Raw genomic sequence first — 24,807 nt, 5'->3', positions numbered from 1 at the left:
ATCATTCCTAGCTAGCAGGACCAACTGAAAAGCAAGACAGGAGAGGGGAGAAGCTGGTGGCCGCACTTCATAAAATCGCAGAGTTGGAAAATCCTTTGCTCAGTGAAAGAAACCCTCTGCTTGAGGATTTTTCTATCTACTAAGCTGCTTTCTGAGCAAAAGCAGAATATAGAAACAGGTCATTTGCACCCTTGGCTCCATTGCTGTGAAATTCCCGCTCTCCTCCCTGGGAAGCCTTCCTGGGCCCATCATTGTATGCATTTCATTACCAGGTAAATTATATACTGTTTTTGGAAGGCCTTTCAGGGATGTCGATTGCCAAGCATGATTTATTTGCTGCTGTGACAGGAAGAGCTTTATTTTTTTTTCCTGCTGGGGCTGATGTATCATTGCTAGTGTACTGTTACTATTGCATTGTTTCCAGATTTTAACTGATGCTTTGATGCTGTTTGGATTGTTTTAATATTTTGTTGTTGCTCGTCTCTGCTTTGGATAATTTGTAGAAGGAGGTTACACATTACATGTATAGCCATTTTCTGGCATTGAACAGGAGCCCTAATTTTGAAATATGATTTTGCTAGCGTTTGCCAAAGTGATAAATATTACAGGGGAAAGGGAAGGACTACAGAAAACGCAACACACTGCATTGCATGGTGCTTTCCCATCCTTTTTATTACTACATGGTAACTTTTCCACACAAAGTACTGAAAAGGATTTCCAAAGATGGTAGTTTATAGATCTGGAGGACACAAAGGAGTATTGATGGATGTACCAGACTGCAGTCTCCAGGACATCAATAGACCTTCATAGGCCTAAAAGAGTCAACCACACAAGGATTAAGTTCAGTATAAAACCATCTCCTGTCTTGGGCCTATTCTGCTGTTTCAGCAATGAATCATGGCTCCTCCAGTTCTAGGCTTGCTGACCCATATTTAAAATCTGAAAAGAAAGCCCAAGAGTAAAAATGCTTCTTGCCTTGTGGCATTCAGCAGCTCAGTGTCATCAGGATGGGACAGCCTGAACTGCAGTAACTTGCTTTCTTAATTGGCCCTTGCGGACAGCACAAAGGAAACCCTTGTAATTTAGTTATATGATTGATTCCCTCCCAGTCTGAAGACCTAGGCGGCCAGCAGGTCCTGCTAGGGATGTAATGGCAAGGATTTCCTGACTACTTTCAATAAGTGATGAAGCCAGAAAAATTAAGAGCGTTCAATGATTTTCAGCATTAGATATCTCACTGTAGTTTAATCCAACTGTTCCAGGCAATCCTCAGAATTTGTTAACTAAGAAGAACACTTTTAAAACATTGACTTTTCACAAGATGTGCAGTCAACAGTCCTTTATTTAAAGGTTGCAAAAAACATTACAAAGAATTCACCTTCCTTTGACTAAGATATGAAAAACAAAGCAAAGCCCAAGCACAGCATAAAATCCTATTTACTCCTATTTTCAGTCACCTTCCAATTTTCTTAATGTTAAACTGAAAATGTTGAAAATCCAGTCTTCATATTGCCTCTTCCCCAAATCTGTGTCTGTGCAAAGTCCTATGAACTCATATGCTATGCATGTCTCTCTACATCTGCAATTTTAAATAAATATGACAAGGATTTTAAGTTCCAATTGTGCATTATGCCATACAGGACCTTGCTTAAGGTGGAAGGACACACGATTCTAACATTTGTCAGAGGTTGTTGTTTTTTTAAAAAGCAAAACATTCCACATAAAAAAGAAGTGTACCACCATCTCCCTCCAATACATAATAAAGTGTGCCACATTTACCATGCTGGGCAAGGTAATATACTAATGTATGTCATCAGTTCCTTTTTTTCTGAAGCCTGGCATGCCGTTCTGTGCATTTGAAGGTAACCACCACAAGCCCACATTCCATGTGAAAAGTTTACATAAAACATTTCCCTCTATTCTCCCCCATATGCTGGCAAACACAGTATTTGCCAATTCCCTTTGAACCAGGGAATGAAAAAGTATATTGTAGGACATTCTTTTTAAACATTCAGAGATGTACGCATAACTGCATTTCTCTGGCAAAAACCTGAATACAGTAGGCACACCTCTGTTCTGCTGAATTTTGATCACTTTCCTGCACCCTTCCAAGGAGTCCATGAAAATGTGTGAAATACAACACAAAAACTCTGGAAATGAATGGGCATGATCCGGTGCAGGAGAATCACCTGCACAACCCTTATTGAGATGGATACATTTTTATTATTATTTATTTGCAGACAGCACTCCTTGTGGGCTGCTCTTAATTCTGTTAAACTTTCATTAAGTATTAGTAGCCAGAAAGACAACTTTTAGTGCCTTATCAAAATCACGTTGAAAATCCTCCCTCATTGTAGGGGTCAACCTTATCAAAATCAAAGATTTATCCTTCCTGCTTCAATATGAAATAGTATTAATGCTGTAATATTTTAAAATTGCATCAGTTAGACGTTTCAGTTCTATACAACATTAAAGGGGGGAGATTGTTCTGATGATCAAATGAGAAGCCCATAGCAACAACAAAAAAGTAATAATAATAAAAAAGGTGAAGCACATCCAGAAAGCTTGAGGGAAACCAGCTTGCAAATGCTGACTTCTCAAATCAAAATACTTCCCCCACTTTCCCATTTTACATTTTTGTTCTTAAGTTTTTTTAAAAGCTGCTCACTGTTAACATCTTACTTTATCACCCCCCAAGCTCAGAGCCGCTGGAAAAAAACTCTTGGGTTTTTTGTTTGTTTTTTACAAATATATAAATAAAAGCATACAATCTTGTGAGAGTTCCCCTATTATTCTGGCTCCTAATATGCCCCCTGAAAATGGCAGTGGGGCTGTACATTAGTAACAAACTTCCTGTTTCATAGGTTGAAGGGATGCATTCTGGGAGGAGGGGGTGGGTGGGTCTCCCCTTCAGCCGGAATCCATAGTAAAGAGCTGGATGTCTTGTGGGCTCCAGTAAAGTGCCACAGCAGAATTGTACACGAGGGACCAGACGTAAGGGATGAAGAACTCCTCAGGTTGCTCCTCTTCCACGTATTTAAACTTCAGCTCTGGAAATTTCTGGAAAGGAAAAGAAAGGACAAGCAGAGAATGAATGAATGAATGGATGAGGGAGACCCGAGAAGTCAAATCATTTCATGGTGAATGCAACACGCGAGAAAGGAATTAATTCTTCAGGCCTAAAAGGAGCAAGTCGAGGAGGTTGGCAAGCTATTTGCTTTCTTGGAACACAGATCGGCTGCTCGATTCCAAGGTTCTTATGTTTTGTATCTACCCAATGTTCAGAATGCACATTCCAGTGGGAGAATGGCAATTATGTTGCCCTTTGTTCCTCGTAATACTTTCCCATAAAAGTTTATGGGGGGAGGTGGGAGGAGGAGGAGGAGGCTGGCCTTGGGTCGCCTGCATTGCTTCTGTTCTGCCCAGCCAGCATCCTTCCCTCCCTCTTGTCCAGTAAGCGTTATCCAAAATGTATCAGTTGCAGAAGCACTCAATATCGCTGCTCATATTAGCCTTTCGGAAGAAATGCATCAAGAATCTTCCTGCCGTGCTCCTCGCTGGGCTGGGACCAGCAGTCACTTTCTATGGTCCCCCCTTGGTATTTATTCTGCAGCTACAGCCAAAACCAGGCTTCCTCAACTTAGTGCCCCCCAGATGTCTGAACTACAAATCCTGGCCAAAGACATGATAAGTATGAAGTGGAAGCTGCCTGCTTTCTGGCATCCCTGGGAAGAGCCATGCAAGAGCCACACATGTTATTTCATGTTGGGATGCCCTTAAAGGGGAAAAACAAAAATCAATGAGCTCCCCCCCCCTTCCTTTCCTTTTTTTTTTACTGACTTCTAAATACTGCCTGTGTCAAGGGCTTGGCAGGAGTTCAGACAAAAGCCACATTTCAGCCATCAGTTCGAGCGAAGATAAAGCACGTCCCACTTTGTTATTTATAATGATGTGGGCAAGGCTAAGTACAAACTGCCGCACTGTGACAGAAGCAGAGTGAGACTGGCAAATAATAACGGGCAGTGAGAGAAGGCAAAATCCCAGTGAGGAGAGTCAGGACTTGATGTTCCTGGGGGCTGGATCCCATATTACCAAGTGGTCTGAGGCCAGCCGCTTCCTCTCACAAGTCCTCCAATTCATTGTGCTTCAATAAATTAATTTTTATTGTTATTGTGAACTGCCTTGAGGTGTTCTTTTTTTATGAAGGGCGGTATTGAATTTTTTAAAAAATGATTAAATGTGGCCAGAGAATCCTATCTCCACCTAGTGCCTTCCACAGCCGCTGTGAGGATGGGTGACACGGCGCTTGACAGACAAAAGCCAGAGTTGCTTTTGAGTAAACATGCACAGGGGTCAGGATGTAAAAGTCAAGACCCAAAGACCAGCATGCAATCTGGAACTGCTGACTATATAAAATCTATGGGCACTATATAAAATCTATGACTATATGGGCACAGTTGAACACTTCTACGTTCCATAAATTCCAATGGGAAAGATTTCGTCACATGCGGGATCGTTCCTTAAATAATGAAGCAAAATAATAAAAAATGTCTTCCTGTCAGACGAATAGACATGAATACATTGTGGACAAACGGTGTGCGCACACATGTGTTTGTGTCATGACTAAATTAAGTCCCACTGGTTTCAATAATCTAATTATGACAAAATCTGGATCTAAACCACAGATGACCTTCTGAGCAGGCTATCCGTTCTGATCCCCGAGAGGCCACTGTATATATTTCCAGGCAATTATCGTCTTTGTATTGATCAAGCTGGGTGCTGGCAGGTGCCAGTGTTGGCATCTTGAGAGACAATGGAAGAGGGCACCATCAGGGGTAAAGTCAAACTGCTGGTGAGTTTCAGTGCCTGCTCTAGAGACCAATACACGGGTTCTCCCAGCCAGAAAGGCAACCCACAGTGCTTATATCATACTCAGCGCCAATAAGGTTGAGCTTATAACTTTTAAGTGCTGCTTCCCGTGATGTTTTTGCAGCATTAGCAGCACCCAAGGGACCTCTCCGGGACACAAGCCTAGGCAGGATATGTAGACCCCACTGCAGGCAATTCAGTTTTACTGTCACATGAAATAAGCCTGGAGGGAAAGCCCTCTTCTTGTGCTGCCTTCTCTCTAAAATGAAACTGCTCAGTCCAGTCTAAGCCTGCTCCCCCCATGCCCTTGTAATGCTAACATTATTTGCCTAAGCAACCACAAGAAGTCTTGTCCTCCCTTCCCGAGAAAAGCTGAGTCTGAGCAGGTGGCTGGAACAGGACTATGTAGCTAGATGGGTCCAAAGTTTACCAGACTGTCTGAGCCATCAAGTCTGCGATAGAATGCAAAACCACAGGAAGTCCCCATGAACAGATGCAAGAGCCGCAGTTTCACTGCTACTTTAGTGCATAACCCCCCATAGGCACCCAAAAGATCATGCAGATAGCAGGAGAAGATCATAACCCTTTGCTCCAGTACATTAAAGATCAGCCTATAGCCTCCACCAAGGACCTACTGCACTTTGCAGTGTCCTCCTGCTTACCAGTATTTATATATTTAAAATATTTGTCTGCCATCCTTCCACCATTCAGCCCTCAAGACAGCTAGTGTAGAAATGCAGTTCAGGGGGAGAAAATACAAAACAGATCAGAAAAAAAACTAGACTGAAGTTAATTTTTTTAAACTTCACTGGATTAAAAGAGAAGCTCATTTAAATAAATAAATAAATAAATAAATCTAACCTGATGCTAAAAAGGAATGAAAGAGGAGTAGGTCAACATCTCTGGGGAGAGCACAGCACAACTTGGGAGCCATGACCGAGAAGCCACACATCAAACCTCAAGGTGGGAGCACCAGAGCAGGGTGTCAGATGACCACCTTAGCCAATGGGCAGATAGATATGGGAGAAAGTGGTTTTCAGGTAGCCTGGCCCTAGGCTGTTCAAGACCTTATAGGTCAACACCATCTCTTCAAATTGTGTCTGAAAACCAACTGGAAGCCACTGGAGATTTCTGAGCAATGGAGTGATAAGTTCCTAGCACAAATGATCTCTCCCAACAGCTTTACACGAAGAGTTAAAAAATAGCATAGAAGTCAAAATAGAAGACTGCGACACCACACATCTTATATATCATGAAACGGAGTTGGTCCCCTAGCACTGCCTTCTGAAATCTACTTGAAAGACAGTGATGAAAGGACCTTGCTCAGTACCATGAATAAGGTCACTGTACCCATTACAGATGGGGAACAAGGTCTGGCCATGGCTGTAAGTTTAAGGGGGGCTTAAAAAATGTGAGGCCAACATCTAAAAACAGAAGAAGGTGCTAATGAATTTGTAAGGGACATCAGGAACATGCTCCCTCACCATGCCTCTCATGTGCCAATGTGCCTGTATGCTTGATGTTAGTGAGAAAGGGGTTGTATGTGCACAGGACTCAGACAGGGAATCTTGACTATGTTGTTGTTTAGTCGTTTAGTCGTGTCCGACTCTTCGTGACCCCATGGACCATAGCACGTCAGGCACTCCTGTCTTCCACTGCCTCCCGCAGTTTGGTCAAACTCATGTTCGTAGCTTCGAGAACACTTTCCAACCATCTCGTCCTCTGTCGTCCCCTTCTCCTAGTGCCCTCCATCTTTCCCAACATCAAGGTCTTTTCCAAGGATTCTTCTCTTCTCATGAGGTGGCCAAAGTATTGGAGCCTCAGCTTCAGGATCTGTCCTTCCAGTGAGCACTCAGGGCTGATTTCCTTCAGAATGGATAGGTTTGATCTTCTTGCAGTCCATGGGACTCTCAAGAGTCTCCTCCAGCACCATATTTTAAAAGCATCAATTCTTCGGCGATCAGCCTTCTTTATGGTCCAGCTCTCACTTCCATACATCACTACTGGGAAAACCATAGCTTTAACTATACGGACCTTTGTAGGCAAGGTGATGTCTCTGCTTTTTAAGATGCTGTCTAGGTTTGTCATTGCTTTTCTCCCAAGAAGCAGGTGTCTTTTAATTTCGTGACTGCTGTCACCATCTGCAGTGATCAAGGAGCCCAAGAAAGTAAAATCTCTCACTGCCATCTTGACTATAGTTACTTACTAATCCTGAATATGCAGCAGTCAGTGGTCACAATCCTGCAACTTCCATGTTCAGGAGGAACACATGAAGGGTAGTTGGATCATGTTCATCCCCATGGGGGATAAAGTGGTCATAAAAGCTGATACATCTTGTAGCTTTTTTTGATATTCGCACTTAAAAACGTATACTTTGAACATGACAAACTTGTGTGTACAAACCCATGTGTGTTGTGCTATTGGCTAAAGCTCCCTACTGAGCTTTGCAATTAGTGGCAAACACGTTACTGGGGATCACAAGGAGAGGGTTCCTGTGCTCTTATCCTGCTTGTGGGCTTCCCTGGTGCACTTGGTTGTTCACAGTGGTAGCAGAATGCTGGACTAGGTAGGCCTTTGGTATTCTATGTTCTTATGAGTTTATTATTGATCCTTATGTGGAATGGTCCCAAGATCCCATGCTTTACAGCTGGTCTTTGATTTCCACTGCCCCGCTTTCTTTCAACTCTGAACAGTTAAGGTATCACAGTGAATCTCAGTACAACATACAAGATGTGTTCACTGCTTTCAAGATGCTTATGCCCTCCTCTGCTACCATACAGCAGACAAATAATTCATGCTTTTATAAGGAGAAAGTTTAAGCGCCCTGGAAAAACCTGTAATATTTTATTTACTTTAAATGGTTTCAATTTGTGCAAAACTAACTGAAAGCAATAAACTCAAACTTTTGCAAACAGCAAACTGTTCCTTTGAAGGCTTATTCTCTTGCTCAGGCTGTCTGCAGTGGTGCTTGCCATTGTCTTTTCTAGAATATTAGGCAAGTTGGAGATCCCCCTGAGCCTCACAAGTACACCCCCCCCTTTTCAGGTTCCACTGGTACTGTTTGCATTGCTTTCCTTTTGCTGCCGACAGAAAGTCGCCTCGACCTGCATCAGCTGAAAATGGGGATGTGATTCGGTTGAAGTGTCCACATGGTATGCAGCTGCAGAGTCTGCCTGATAGTATCTTTATGCCTTTTTTTGGACTTACAGAAGAGACATCAACTGTGGAAAAACTCACAGTCAAGAGAGACAAAGCAGACCAGTGGAAATTTACAGGGCAAAGCAAGTTCTGTCCCCTTTCATCTGCAGGCATGCCTTGACTATAAAGCTCATTGGAGCTTTAATGCTAAATGAGTTTAAAGAGCCAGCCTCGTGGCCATCTCTCACAAATACAGGGTACTCTCTCGCATTGCTCCCTAGAAGTTGCTTATGGCTAATAATGGTGCTCAGTGTGCCAGCCTGAGCAGAAAGTAGTTTTGGCACCATATTCCTTTGGCATGGGAAGAAGCACAGCTTAGTAACAGAGCTAATCTTTGCATGCAGACTGTTTCAGGTTCAAACTCTGATCCACTGTGCAACTCATGCTATGGTGGAAAGAGCTATAAAATCAAGAACTCTCAAGCTGAAATCCTATTAGCTGGATCACAGCAGCTGAGATCAATGGAACATGATCACAAATCCCAGACAAGAGATTATTTAGGTAATATGCAGTTCCCTCAATGTTCAGCAGCAACTTCATGAGAACTCCTAGGACTATATCCTAAAACCCCACATGGGAATTTGCCAATTGTGATAGTTACTGGCTTGCCTTTTGAACTCGGCACCCAGTTCATAGGACCACAACTAGGCTGGGAATGCAAATAAACAAGTCTTCTCCAAAGTGTGGCAAGCCATCTCATGAAAGCTATATGGAGGTAAGTCCAACTAAAGAAACAAATTGCAGATCTGCTGCTTATTTGTGTGGATAAAAGTATCAAATCTTGTAAGAAATTTAACACCACACATCTCTCCTACAAAATGCACACACATATAGGAAAGGGTATTTCATTTATGTATCAAGTAAGGAACTGGTTTCAAGAAAATGTCCTTTACCAAACTGACTTGGTTTGGTTCTTTTAGTCCCACAGCAGAAACATCTGGAATTGGACAGTATTTAAGACGTTACCCCATCAAACAGATCCCTGGTTAAAAATAATAATCAGATAATTATACAAGGCCACCTTCAACTATAGTAGAGGGTATGACGATACAGTAATTTGCAAACAGCAAGGTATGACTCAGTTTCTCTGCTAGTATGAGAAGTAGAGGCAATTACCCATATGCAGAGGTAAGGACACTTCTGCCAACTAACCCCAAACCAGAGGAAAAAAGGACAAAGGAGGGAAGAAGACATAGATAATTTCCACTCTCATTTAATAGCAGCCAAACCCCTTTTCACTCTTAAATCTGCTGAAACTCACAAGGCAGAGATATGTACATAAAACACAATTCCATTTACTAGATCAGCTAAAGAGCAAACAAACTTTTGTGCAAAATGCACAAAATTCTGCAGGATGCGGACTGGGAAGACATACAAGGCAGTCCAATAACAGGGATCACCTTTGCTACTCTGTGTGCCCTTCATATTCTGGGACAAATATGGATAAAAGCCCTTTCTAAACAAAAGCATGGAAAGTAGAATTATGTGCTTATGTAATGGAGACTAAAGTGTACACAATCTGGGAAATGGAGAAAGAGGTGTTAACTCCGTACAATATTCATTTGGGTCCATGGGGGTAACTCCCTGAAATAAATAGGTGCTTTGTCTTTTTATGTAGGGAATTACGTGGGCATGAGGAATGATTTCATAATGGGATTAGACAGACAAGGGAGGGTTATGCACTACGTGACAGAAATGGTTGACGAGGAAACTGTTTCAAGGCAGACATATTGGGAAACAATTGAGGAAAATGACAAGATCCCTCTAAACAAGCAAGCAATAAACTACTGACTAAAAAACAACCATAAAACGTTCTACTTCCTGACCTTGCTAAAGCATTTGTGATCCCATTTAAGCATACAAAGTGATTGACTGCTCAGACAGATAAGTAAAATCCCTTTGTATGTTTCTGAGTTTGGGGAATTAAAAACTGAAAAACAGAATAATCCCCAGACCTGCATTAACGCAGTCATTGCATATTGTCATCTTGCCCTGCCATACAAAAGGAGATGAGCCTATTAGGGAGCTACCGGGGACAACCCTTACTGACATGAAATGGACATCAATTGCTTCCTAGGGAGGGATTTGAAGAGGACACATATCAGCCAGAGGCTATTTCTGGGCATGCCATGAAAGCATTGCATGAGCTTTAGAGCTAAAACGTCTTCTTATTTCATTTAAATATGAAAAACTTTACAAGGTAGATGACGATTAGTGCCTTCACCTGCACATTAAACACCTGGAGTGCCAAAGAGAGCAATGGCAAAGCAAATGCTCTGTCTGTACCAAGTCCCAGTTTCAATCACTCTTGTCACTTAAGTTTAAAGGACCACAGGGAGCAGAGGAGGAAAAGACCTGTGCCTGAGACCCTGGAGAACCTCCCTCCCTACCAGAGTAGATAGCACTAAACTAGATGGACCAACAGTCATATGCTCATAGAATCCCAGAATCCCAGAATTGGAAGGTACCCCCAAGGGTCATATAATCCAACTGCCTGCAGTCACAACCAAAACATCCCTGACAGATGCTCATCCAAAGTAGACACCAAGGTCTGTGCTTTCCCAGAAATACCACATGCTATAAACTTGAGCACAAATATTTCCCCCAAAATGGCACCAAAAAGCCAGCACATTTTGCTTGCTCAAGTGACTGTACAGTTAACCCTTCACAAGCCCCATGAAAACCAAGCATGGGCATTTTTGCCTCCTGCCTTTCCTTGCCTAGGCTTTGCAAACCAAGTTATGTGACAATGTGCCGACTTTCTCCCGTAGAACTATTGCTAAGTAACATTCTTAACAATTTTGTTGAGACTTCATTGTTTGTAAACTTGGCTGGTGACCCTTTTGTCAGCCCAATCTACTGACTTCTGTGCACACATGAAGTTCCACCAAGAACTGTATATGAAACAGTCCTTGGTACTGGAGGATGGAATAGTCCTGGGATGCATGGAGCTCCATCCATGGTACCTGAATACAGACAGTTAGAGATTGTTGTATGTTGTATGAAAATTATTATTTCAGAATTTGAATTCAACCCAATGACCACCTCTCTATAAACCTCCTAACTCAATACTGTACCTAAAATAACTTAATTTTAAAAACAGGAATATTTACATTACCAAATAAAGTTATTTTAGGTTCTGGAGACATGTCTGGCATTAAATACTATTGATCAACTGTTTTAAAATAGTTTCCCCTTTTTGGGACCTTATTAAATATCCATATTAATTCATTTTCTGTTATGTAACAATTTAAATTTCTCTTCCACTTGTTTTAAAAGAAAAAGTTTTAAAAGAAAAAGTTGCTCATGATTTAGCAAGAAAATATAATTTTACTTGTAAGGTAAAAAGTAGGTGACCCTATAATCCAACTATCAACATTTGATTCTACGCATAGATAGGAATATTTAACTTAAAAGTTAATGATATGTCTCATCTAATATACTGAAAAATAAATGGTTAAAAAACTTCCACTTTAACTACCAAGTCATCATAGGGAATTTCATAGTTCTCAGTCATGAAACTGTTTTTGTATCCAAATAAAAAGATTCCATACATTCTATTTTTCACCACTGCTTCTTTGTTCATTATAAAATATTAGTGTTAAAAGGGATTAAGCCTAGGCTAAAAAAATGATTCATGGTGTTTAGAGCGCAAAATGTTTCAATATTGTTATATAGCTCATCTTTGGAGGCAGAGTAAATCAAGTATCTCATTCCAACATATTCTTGTCCCACCACAGCAATCTTATTGATTTACAGTAATCAAAAAGAGGAAACCAATTTCACTGCTTAATAATACTGGGACTAAGGCTATGTCTGTATTACATACTGAAGCCAGTTTTTAAATTGATTGGTAACCTGTTTAGATGATTTCCTCTGGGATAACCTTTATCATTGTAGTCTTGTGAGGATTCTAAAAATGCTCACCCATATCTCTAGCTTTGTCTGGAACAATAATGCTAGGATGCCTTATCTGAAAATAATGGTGTTTAAATAGGCTTAAAGCCAGTTACAACTAGTAGTGTAGACATGCCCCAGCTAACTATAGAAGTGAGAGGAGGCCACTTTGTAATCTCCTTGAAACCTTCAGACATAAATTGAACAATGCATACATAAAATGACATGTTACACTGGGATCCAGCCTTTAAAACATTTTAACAGCAGAAAGTTCCTGATTGGATCTAGGAATAAACAGATATTTAAGAAACTGCTATTGAAGACCCACAGCATATTGAAGTCAAGCAGTGTTAGAAACACAAGATATACAAGCCAACCTTAAACCTAGTTTATGGGCGCAACAACGGAATGTCTAGGCACTCTTTCTTTATAACAAAAATCCAATTTTAATCTGAAATCTTAGGCTCAGTACTGCGCCCAGAGCTCAGAAACTGCTTGTGCTAATGAAATTCCCTGTTGCAACTTGCACCTCGAACGATGGGAGTTTCGAACACTGAGGTCAAGGTATGCAAAATGGAAGTTGGTCCTGATTAACATACACTCCTTCCCCATCCCCTCTGCAATCTCCTTTCGTATTCTCTGCCTCAAGAACCAGAAGATTTATGACAATTTCCATGTTACAGCTGAAATGGGTAAAGACGTGGTGGTGGTGGTGTTCATTCTTATTTGCCCCCCTCTGAGTTGTAAAGTATGAACCAGCACTTGGCGTCAGCGTAGCCAGGGAGGGTTCCAGTTTTACCACTTTTAAACTGCAGAGATTAAGCAGACGGGGCTCCTAAAAGGTGAAAAACCCCTTCCTTGTTTAAAAATAGACTTCTGCGTTTTTGGTTTCACAAAAATCCTTTTCATGCGGAGAGTGGCAAAAGGAATGGCAGCATGAGTCAGCCTGCATGCTTTTCTAAAGAAGAGGCTCCAGACATGCTTTCACTGAGAACTGGTACAAAGCAATGATATCATTGCAAAAAGGCCCAAGTAGCCAGAAAGGACAAGCTGTGGGCAAGTGGGGGTAAAGGTCACACCCAGCACACCAATGCCCATTACCACATCTGGTCTGTTTCAGGAGCTGGAAGGCAATGGGGCCTCTCTCTCTCTCTCTCCCCATCTGCCCAGCCACCTTCACAGCAAAATCATAACTCTTTCCCAAGCCCATCCCTCCCAGCAGACTGGTGCCTAACGGAAACAGAACTCCATGGAACCCGCTTTAAAGTTTTTTTCTGCACATAGATGCAGCTAAAACCGTTCACCAACCCCTGTCTTGTGACCTCTTATGTATGGTGCCTGAAGGCATGTAACACCCCCCCTTTTTTTTGCTTAGGGGAATGGGGATGGCGTAGCTTTGGAAAAACAAGTGTCCAGCAGTGGCGATAAGTTCCTTAATAAAGTTCTTGATTTTGTACGTTTTAGTCTGAGAAAGCCAGACCTGTAAATATTACAAAATGATAACAATCGCTTAAGAACAAGAGACAGACTTACTGTCACCAGCTGTTAACTTTCTGATCAGGGCAGCCTAGGAAGTGGGTCCTTATCTGTCTTAGTTCAGGACATGCTGACTAACACCCCTATTGAGGCAGCAGACCTTTGGCTCCACAATCTTTGCGTATTGGAAAATGTATGTCGCTGCCTGACATTACTCCCTTCTTAAGTAACTGAAGGTCTCAGAAGTGTTCAGGGAACTGTAGTGGAGAAGGCCAGACACTGAAACAGGAGAAAAATCAAATTCATATTCCAGTTCAGAGAAATGAAGATGTATTGCAACAGCAAAGTCTCTGAAAGTTCAACTGTTCCAGGACAGAAAAAGGAAGAAAGAAAAGTGGAGACAGGCGAATAGTGATGGAGTAAGAACATGCATCACACCCTGGGTGGAACGGGTTTAGTTATTTGCTTAAAGATGACTGCATCTTTCCAGAGCCACAGTGTGGAGAGTCATGGGATGCTAAACAAGGTTGCTTACGGGTGGCTTGCTCTACCTCTGTATCTTCCCATTGCGGCATACTGAAAGCCCAGATAAGGGAAGCTCAGTTGCCTTTAGCAACTCCATTATATCTTTCTATGGCTTTCTGGCACAGCTGATCAGGAGTGCTGGATCACAACTGAATAACTTGAGAGGCATTCATGAGATAGCTTGAGTGCCTCTGCTCATTCTTATGGCTACTGGCAGTTTGCAGCCAAAGATGTAGTTAGTTAATTAAAATCAGTATGTGAAGTTCAGTCCCCTCAAACTGGTCCCTCCCCCAAATATCTACACCTTAAGAGTTGCCAGGTCAGAGCAGTACAGTACAGTGAGACTGCAGTATTTCCCCATCAGGGTCCATACTTCTGGCCTAGCAGCACTATGTCCCTGTGGCTCCCTGCTCTACAGCCTTCGGGTTCCCAACCCTCCCTTGTCTGCTCATTTCCTTCACACCACTTGTGTACAGCCATTTATGTGAAGTTTTGCCCTCATCAGAGGCTCTTCAGCTCTTCTTCTTCATTTGTTTCGTTCAGATCCTTGCTTTCCCTTTTATTTAGCTCCAATGGGAACCATTGCTGCCCCCTGTGAGAACAGGATGCTGGAGAAGATGTGCCTTTTGTCTGATGCAGAAGTGCTCTTCTTCTCTACCCAATATCTTGATCACAACACCTCAATTCCATACCACCCGTCTCCTGTAAGCCTCAATCGTTCCTTCAGGCCCCTCACTTTTAGTAGGCAGTCTGCTCCCTTTCTGCTTCTAGGACTCCTTGCCCCTTGGCTTGCCAGGACATTTGCCCTTTGCCCAGTCTTCAATTTGTCTCTGTGTGGCCTTAGTCTGAGCCAAACTGACAAATGTTCTCTCCCCTTTCAAAAGCTGGGCTGCAATATTGCTTACCTCCCTGAGCAATTGAGCATCTCATGCCAACTCACAAGCGGAATCAATCGGCACCAGATGTGCCACCACTAGAACAATATCAATTATTATTGCATTTGTATCCTGACCTTATTCCAAAGAGCTCAGAGCAGCACATATGGGGTTCTGTGACGTTATCCTCACATACACAAAGTGGTGTGCTGAGCAGATGGAAAATACAAGACAACAAGCAACTTTAAACCATGATTTCCCTACTGCATTTCTGGAAGTTCAAATCATGATGCAAGTGCTTAACTATGGTTAATACAAATAAAGGTTTGCTATGGTGTCTAAATTGAGCCCAAGTCTGAGATTTGATTCACCGCACTAGGGTTTCCCAAACTTGGCTCTCCAGCTGTTTTTGGACTACAATTCACATCATCCCTGACTGCTGGACCTGCTAGCTAGGGATGATGGGAGTTGTAGTCCAACAACAGCCAGAGACCCAAGTTTGGGAAACCCTGCACTACACCAATCTGGCTTTCTTCCTAGGAAAGGGAAGACAGATTGTTGCTTATATCTTCCTGGAATCAGCTCTGAGGAAATGCACAGCTTTTTCTTAGTACTTCAGACCTTGATCAGTGTGCATTTGAGGCTGCTACAAAAGATTCTGGTAATGTTTGGATTATGCTGCTATGAAGTAGACCAGTGACAAATAACTTTCTATTAAGTTTCTGTATGACCCAGGTCCTGCAGCCTCTGAGATGACTCAGTGTCTGGCCATGAAAAGGGACTTGATGCGGGCAAGCCTAAACGAAACTGAATGCCAACAAGACTGAAGTAATGATGAGCTCTCTGTATGTTTTGCTCTCCCTTTCCAAGCAGTGAAAAGATCATGATAAGTTCATGGTCAGTTGTTTTTGGAAAACGATGCACTGGGGTTTTCTTTGCCATCTGAAGACAGTTTGGAAACTTCAGCTAGTGCAGATTTCAGCGGCTGGGTTGCTCACCAGGGCAAGATGGTTTGAGCATGCAACAGTGAGACCATGCAAGTCTCAAATCAGAATCAAGGATAGGTCTCCAGAATTCAACTAACTCTGAGAACACTAGATTACTTTTTGCTGCATGCTATTAGCTTCTAGCATTCATCACAGACAATACCACTCCTTTCTCAGCTGCAAACTGTGAGTATGACTTTCAGGACAATGACATGCATCCCAAGTGGTTGAACAGATGCTACAAGTTGCAAGTTTGCTAGCCTACAGAGAGGCATCACAACCAATAATGCTCACTTTCCACTGGCTATTCAGAGTTGTAAGCATGTTCTTACAATTCCAAGATGGTGGTATGACCAGCTGAATAATTAGACAATGAGGATTGCATGCCATGGTCCGAGGAAGAGTTTCAGGCAATGCAAATCCATTCTCTAAAGCAGGAAAACCCTAGTTACGATATACCATGTGGAGCAGTCTTTCAGCTGAGCTGTATTCAGCAAATCACTTCACTAGGTTCCATTTCTGTCTTCTTTGCTGTTACCCAAGACTGAAAGATCTACTGTAGACCTTGCCAGCATAACACTCTGTATATCTTGCTTGCCTTGCTGGTTCACCAGACTGCTTGTCTACCTGTTGGCCCAATAACCTCGGATTCCCTCCTGCTTTGACATGCCTTGCCCAATCTGCAGGACCCAGCCCTACAAGGATTACATTCACTTTGACCCCATAAGGAACTTTACAAGGACTGTCACCTGATTGGAGAAGTCTTAACTGAATAATTGATTAATCAGTCAAATCTGCCTATGAATAAAAATAGGAAAGGAAAAAAAGGCATTATTTGTTTTTAGATGATGCCAGCATGTGTCACAGCAGCCACCATCTCAAAAGGGGAATCCGCCCTTCTAGGGGTAGAGAGAAGGGAGAAAGTCAGAACTTGCCATCTTTTGTAAGTGGCTTGTCTGAAAAATAACTAAAAACTGCTGCCTGATTAATTTTGGGGCACATTTTAAGTCATTAAACCACTAATTGGGACTCCACAAATCCAAGGCAGGACACTTGGCATTACACAGAGTCTTCGCTCAATAGCCCCATGAAAAGTGCCTGAGGGAAGGTTGCAGTGAGATTTGGGGCAGGCAGCAGAAATAGGAGACAACTGTATTCTTTCTGCCTGTTTCATAGGCCATCATAATGAGACACTCCACACTTCTCCCCAACTCCCTTGGCATGAACAAATGTCTATGTCCGGAGGTATGGTCATGTCAGTAGAAAGCACAACTAATGGCTGGTACTGAAGCAAATTAAAATCTGTGGCTCTCCAGATATAAACCTTTGTGCAATTGACTCCCATTCCTGATTGCGTTGCTTAAGAAAGAAAATTTCCCACTGGATTCTGCCTTCTTTAAAAAATACAAAGGGAGGGGTTATTGTGTTATATGACAAGACCTATGGGCCATATCACCTATGCAGCTTTGCAAGAATTTAGGAGGAAACCTCAGTCCTTTGATGGCTGAGGATGTCTCCCTTCCTTAAAGACATAACTCTTATCACTTAAAAGCCCTGAAAAGAAAGGCTCGTGTGCCTCTACTTCCTTTGCCCTGCTGTGCTCAAGGATGGATGTTCTACCTCAATCAAGTCTGGCCACTTTGGAATAGTTCCAATCTGTTACCAAGCCAACAGTACTTTCTGATTCTCAAGTTATTAAAGGGGGGGAAATACGTAAATTACCTTTGAAAAGAAACATGGTTTGAATGATCAGGTGGCGGGGGGAGGGAGTCTATTGAGCGAGAATACTTTTGTGAAACCTACAGACCCAAGTTATTATCTACACAAAACATAACACGGCATGCAGTTACCTTTAATAATTTTGAAATTGAGACACCATGTTCCAAGCCTGAACAAAATTCAATACCCTCAAACCATTCCTCATTTTGTGCATTTACCTTTCATTCCACCTGTAATTTACAGTGACATTGTTATTGCTTTTCGCCATAGTTTCCCTTGAATCGCTGCATGATCAAAAGTACTTGCTTAATAAAACGCAGGGCTGGAGAACCAAGTTTTTCTAAATTGCAATAGGCTGAACTAATTTTTATAATGTGTAGAACCTAAATCCATTTGCTCAAAATTGTTGCATGTTCCCCTGTGTTCCGAAAAAGTCAGATAATGACCGTCTTGTCATTATGCAGGATTGATAGAAGGGTTTAGTGACACTTAAAATCACTCCCCTCCGAAAAAACTGCTCGACCAATCAATGCAAGACAATGTAGAATTATTTAATACTCTGCAGAACTGCTGGAAGCGATGATATTGGGTGTGGGTGTGGGTGCTATCATCCCTCTTCTGGAATTAAGATTGCCGGAAGAAATATCAACAACCTCAGATATGCTGATGGCACAACCTTGATGACAGAAACTGAGGAGGAATTAAAGAACCTTTTAATGAGGGTGAAAAAGGAGACCGCAAAATATGGTCTGAAGCTCAACATCCAAAAAACCAAGATCATGGCCACTGATCCTGTCACCTCCTGGCAAATAGAAAGGGAAGAAATGGAGGCAGTGAGAGATTTTACTTTCTTGGGTTCCATGATCACTGCAGATGGTGATAGCAGTCACAAAATTAAAAGACCCCTGCTTCTTGGGAGAAAAGCAATGACAAACCTAGACGGCATCTTAAAAAGCGGAGACATCACCTTGCCGACAAAGGTCCGTATAGTTAAAGCTATGGTTTTCCCAGTAGTGATGTATGGAAGTGAGAGCTGGACCATAAAGAAGGCTGATCACCGAAGAATTGATGCTTTTGAATTATGGTGCTGGAGGAGACTCTTGAGAGTCCCATGGACTGCAAGAAGATCAAACCTATCCATTCTGAAGGAAATCAGCCCTGAGTGCTCACTGGAAGGACAGATCGTGAAGCTGAGGCACCAATACTTTGGCCACCTCATGAGAAGAGAAGACTCCCTGGAAAAGACCCTGATGTTGGGAAAGAGTGAGGGCACTAGGAGAAGGGGACGACAGAGGACGAGATGGTTGGACAGTGTTCTCGAAGCTACGAACATGAGTCTGACCAAACTGCAGGAGGCAGTGGAAGACAGGAGTGCCTGGCGTGCTATGGTCCATGGGGTCACGAAGAGTCGGACACGACTAAACGGCAACAACAACAACAACAACAACAACAACAACAACAACAACATCATCCCTCTAATCAAAATTCTCAGAGAGATATTGAGAAGAATGAATTCAAGTAAGCATCTAAAAGAGGAAATGTAGTACTGTAATGGTGACTTCAACTATCCTCATACAGACAGGTTGTATGTGTGTTCCAGTCATGACAAAGGTGAAAATTCTAGACACCCTGAATGACTGTGTCCTAGGGCAGCTGATCTTGGAACCAACCAGAGGAGCAAGGACGCTGGACTTAATTTTGAGTGGCATCTAGAACCTGGTGCAAGACGTTAAGTGAGAGCAGATACCATAGTGCTATTAAGCTAAACATACATGGATGAATCCAAATTAAAATTGAATGTGTGTTTTGTTCTTACACCTGAGAAGTTTTACTTCTAGTGTGTCGAAGAGCATGCCATGCTTCTGTAGGAGTCATTGCTCTAGGCTTGCCTCCTGATTGGAAAAAGGAAGGCTGAGAGCAAAAACCCATGCACAAATGCAACAGACTATCTCTTCTGATGGAGGACTGATGGAGGACTGGAGGAGGACTGAATATCGTCGAAAAGTGCATTTATTTCAGTAATGCAACTTAAAAGGTGAAACCAATATATGAGATAGATGCGTGACATGCAAAGCAAGATATGTCAAGCCTTTATTTGTTGTAATTGTCATTATTTGTTGTTAGCCGGGTCAATTATAAATGGAATGTAATTAATGAAATGTAATAGTGATGTTTTATTTTTGTATTATTGTAACTATTTGTTTTATTACTGTGGAATTTCCAAAAGAAAGCATTTGTAAAAATTAAAAGAAAATAATAATAATAAGTTGCATTACTGAAATAAATGCACTTTTCGACGATATTCAAATTTTCCGAGTTTCACTGTATTTACATGAAGCCTCACAAGGGTGTTGTGTGAATAAGGACAGTTAAAAGCAAAATGAACCCCAAGATTTATAGAAATTATATAATAAAAAAATTCAAGTTGAACAGAAAGCAAGCTAAACTGAAACCACTTTCGGCTTGACAAAATTGAGATACTGTATAAAGGTGAGGCTGGAAGAAGGCGGTGTGATCTCTTTGTGTTTCGATGAAAGCTATTAATTTTTTCCCTTCAAATAAAGGGAAGAAGCTATATTAATAAGGCTTGTAATTTTGTTTTTAACAGCTGTGGTGGCCTTGAAAACATGATTTTATAGAATTCTTGACAATGTCAGTGATTAACTGTTACTCAGGAAGACCGAATCACTTATTTAGCCTTTATTTTAAATGGCTTCATCCCTGTAGGGTCTAGACAATGAGCAAGGCCACTAGTTGGCACCAGACAAGGACTGGTCTTGTGAGAGTCTGTAAATCTCAGAAACTGCAAACTAGACAGCCAAACATCCCCAGCAGGTCACAGGGTAGCTGATTGCAGAAGCAAATGTTAGGAAGATGGGCTGAAGTATACAGACAGAGGATGAGATTCTTAAACTATCCACTGAGTCATCCCTAATAAACAAGAGAACATGGCTGTAAAGTATATTGATTTTTGGATCACATCACATACCAGATGAAAACTAATTAAGGGTGTTTTTTCGCAAAATTTGGGGAATTCACGTGAGCTAGCATTATGAAAATGATAAGATACAAGCTAAATTTTGAACCCCTAATACTACTACAGTATTAGTTACATTAAGGAAGAAGCTGTAAGTTGTTCCTGTAAGTAGTTGGCAAAACACACAAAATTGACCCAAAAATTATTTTAAAAAAACAGATGGGGAGATTGGGTTAAAACGTTTGGGATTTATTAATAATGGAGAAGTTAATGCAATAAATTAGGATTCAGCATGGAAGCGGAGAAGTCAAATAAAGACAAAACTCCAGCCCTCTCCAGATGTCACGTGAAAAAGATCCACATCACGTGAAAAAGACCCATTTAGCCCTGCTGCCACCATCTTGTGGCAAAAGTTCTTAAGTGGGCAAGTACTCTACAATTAGGGGTCCTCAGACAATTAGGGGTCTAAACTGCACATTTGTAAGTGTATGCTTCAAAGATCTTAGGTATATATACAGGTCATGCAGCACCTATTCCAACAGTCTCATGTCCATGCTGTGCTTTAAGACAATAAAATATGTACATCTTTTAATCCAGGCATTTTGTATTTGGAAATATAACTCTCATGAGCAAATAATGCCATATTATAAATGGTGCAGAACTGCATAAAATCAGGCTGGCTGCAAATTTACACATGTGTGTGCTACTGAAGAATACCACTCTCTTTATGTACAGTATTTAGTACTACGAAACAGTTCCCAAATAGAAAATATTGTGTATGGAATTAGACATTAATGCATAGAATTCATTACAAATGGGTTTATACTCTTTATACTCTTCACCTAGACCTTTGGCTGTCCGATACCCAATGCCCGTTTAAATTTGTTGATCTCCCCCCCCCTTTTTTTAAAAACTGTTTTATGTTGTGAACCACCTTGAGATCTATGGATGAATGGCAGTATGCAAATGTAATAAATAATAATCACCATTTTTTTTTATAAAAGCAGTGATTTTTAGAAAATTCAAGACTCATGTTTGTAAATCTTTTTTTAATGCATTTCATAATTAATTATATGCATTTTTACATGGATATCCTAGCAGGTTAGCAGTGCTGCAGAATCAGGGGCATTCAGATTGTTTACTGGATCCCTTGTAAAACAGCATTATCGGATTCAGCATAAGTGAGAATATCTGTAGGCTAAAAAGCAACCACGGATCTCTCCCCCACCACTACCACTCTCCAAATGATGAAAATGACCATGGTTACTGAATGTACACCTCCCAACAACCTGTGTCCGTATCAGAGAGACAAATAACTATTTGAGACACCAGGTGCACCTGGGCATCACCTAGTAGCAGACATTCCAGCAGGCTACCTGAATGATTTCCCTCTCACCTGGTCATTACAAGAACTGTAACTCTAAGAACGTGTGTGCGAACTTGATTTTTATTCCTCCCTCCACATCCTTTTTTGTCTCTGTGTCAAGTCTTTTAAATTGTAAAGCTGAGGGCAGGGACTGTCCCACCACTGATTTTTGTAAGCCACTTATAAAGCTTTTTTGGCTGAAGAGTGAGGTAAAAATTACTAAATCAATCACACAGCTACAACAAATTGTCTCGCCTCACCCCACAAACATATAAACAAGATTCAGGTAAAGGTAAAGGGACCCCTGACCGTTAAGTCTAGTCGCGGACGACTCTGGGGTTGCAGTGCTCATCTTGCTTTACTGGCCAAGGGAGCCGGTGTACAGCTTCTGGGTCATGTGGCCAGCATGACTAAGCCGCTTCTGGTGAACCAAAGCAGCGCACGGAAACGTAGTTTACCTTCCCACCGGAGCAGGACCTATTTATCTACTTGCACTTTGACGTGCTTTCGAACTGCTAGGTTGGCAGGAGCAGGAACAGAGCAACAGGAGCTCACCCTGTTGCGGGAATTCGAACCGCTGACCTTTTGATTGGCAAGCCCTTGGCTCTGTGGTTTAGACCACAGCGCCACCCGCGTTTAAAATAGTGTGCAGTCATTCTCTCCCTGGTCCCCAATAACCCTCTTCATTTGTGTGCATAATCTGATCTATTGCGACGAAATATGTAAGAAAGAAAGGGTTTCCAGTTTCAGGGATGAAACTGTTGGGGACATGGAATTATCAATTGGTTTATATCATGAGAATATAGATATTAAAGCAGATGTCCTGAATCCTTACAATCTAAACAGAACAGGTTTTCTTTTCAGACAATGTCAGAAAGAAACTTAGAGCAAGACTAAGCCATCTAATGTACTCTTGCAGTTTCTGAAGCTAGCAATAAACCAGATTTCGTCAGTGAGGTTTGGCAATACGAGGAATCCTGTAACCAATTTCATTTCCTGATAAATGAATGGTCCACTGGGGAAAGTCAGTCAAGAGAGTTTTGGAACTGCTGAGGGCTCAGACATTGCTGAAAGTCTCCTTGAAGGAGCCAGACTGTCTATTGCTTATCACTGCTGAGCCAAAGAGTACCATGCAAAACACTGCAACTGCCAGACTCCATTTAGAGTTCTTACTGAAGGACAATGCAATAGCACTTCACACACGTGTGGTAGCTCTTTAAGAACACAAAGAGGATGTAACACACTTCCTATAGTGTCGTTCTAAGTCAATGCACTGGAAATGCAAGACTGTATAAAACAACATTCTTAGTTGGCTTTATTGCTCATTATTCATTTTAAAAAATAAGCCCTGTATTTTGGGAGCAGGTTCTGAGATGGTACATTTGGTTATATGTTTTGCTGGAGAAAAGATGTCCAAAGTTATCGATTTTGAAGCAACAGATAACTGGATTGCTTGGTAGGTTCCTACTTTAATTCCAAAATCCACAAAGATTCTCAAACAACAAAACCTCACCTTCAAAAACAATAATTGATAGATCAGTTTCTGTATGTATGTGTATGAGTCTGATGACCCCTGAAAAGAACACATAAAGTAAAAACAATTAACTTCCTATAAAATTCAGGCCCTTCATAACACATTTGGGCTTCGTAGGCTAGATTACTAGTTGAATCTGCAGTCAATTAGCTGTACCCTCAAGTTAGAAAGAGAAAATTCCCAAATTTACAAGTATAAACTGTTCTACTTATAAAAATACACATCCAATAAAACGGTGCGCACGATTCATATAGAACACATTTTTTCCAGCATCTTTGGTTATTCCACTAGCCATGTAACAAATATAATTAGGGTAAGAATATTGCTGGCCTCCACCACTTGGTTTAACTGGTGTGTCAGTTTACACGCAAATTCATGGCTCATTTCTGATGTACTTAGTCCATAGTGCTGAACTGATATATGTATGAGAATTGCCATGGCAGTTTCAGATCTACAACATTTGGTCAACAGCAAGTAGCCAAGACGGATGTCCTAGAAATTTTATAAGCAGGTTATGACGGTGTTATCAATCACTGTCTGTAAAAGCCTGGAATCTGGTAGTCGAGGTATGCGATCTCTGAACATGCATGTTCCCCTTTTAGCTATCATGGCTAGCAGCCACAGAGAGACCTACCCACCTTGTATTCAGCCACAACTCTTTCAAAACGCATTGCTGCTACCCGCCACCAAAATTAATTGCGTACTATGTTGATGGCACATTATGCAAAAAAGAATCCCATGGCACTTTATAAACACGTACCGTATATTGCAGCTTAAGCTCTTGTAAGCCAAATGCTCTTCATTAGATGTGACAAAACTAAGGCCAAAACCACATCTTTAAGGTGTTTTGGCTTCAAAGAATTGTCATGGTTACCCCTCTCAAAACTACTTCGCAACGGTCTTTTCTCTCTCCCCTAAGGTAAAACGGATCCAACTATTTAAGTCTTTCTTTTTAAGAAGGATGGTCTTGCTTCAAGATCAAGCTCCTGTACCCTGACAACAATTAGTGGTAGCTCATAACCTTTAAGAGCTGCAGTTCTTTGAAATGCTAAGCAATGACGCCTCACATTCTTGGACACTGGACAGGAACAGGGTTGAAGATCTATTTACTCTTGGTCTACAAAGAAAATGTTTTATGGAGGGGGCTCCTTGCCTTGCAAGTTGGAAAGCCAGATAATTGTATTCCATTGGAGAACTCTGTGGCATGCTCACAGTAAAAATCTGATGTTATCTCAAGGAGTTTCAGTGGCAGAAATTCAAGTGCACCTTGCTAATGCACATTTCCCTGTGTTGCAATCGTGAAGTGATGTTTGCACTCCTTTTCAGTGGGAGAGCCAGAAAAGCATTAGGGCATTTTATAGCTTTAATGCCTAAATGGCATGCAG

The 24,807-nt window shown here is 41.5% G+C and overlaps 1 protein-coding gene across 2 annotated transcripts in view; it reads right to left on the bottom strand.

Moving 5' to 3' along the window:
• Positions 1-1,324: 1,324 nt before the first annotated feature.
• DYM (dymeclin) overlaps positions 1,325-24,807 on the bottom strand; it is a 164,314-nt gene continuing 140,831 nt past the window's right edge. For both annotated transcript variants that reach the window (XM_035100630.2, XM_035100631.2), the window contains one exon: positions 1,325-3,060. In XM_035100630.2, the coding sequence (XP_034956521.1) occupies positions 2,911-3,060 (150 nt within the window). In that variant the 3' untranslated portion in view covers positions 1,325-2,910. The remainder of the gene's footprint in view (positions 3,061-24,807) is intronic.

The sequence above is a fragment of the Zootoca vivipara genome, chromosome 11 (assembly GCF_963506605.1).
Source record: "Zootoca vivipara chromosome 11, rZooViv1.1, whole genome shotgun sequence".
NCBI classification, from domain to species: domain Eukaryota; kingdom Metazoa; phylum Chordata; class Lepidosauria; order Squamata; family Lacertidae; genus Zootoca; species Zootoca vivipara.
Note: the sequence above shows the minus strand (reverse complement) of the source record. Positions and strands in the feature narration are given on the sequence as shown.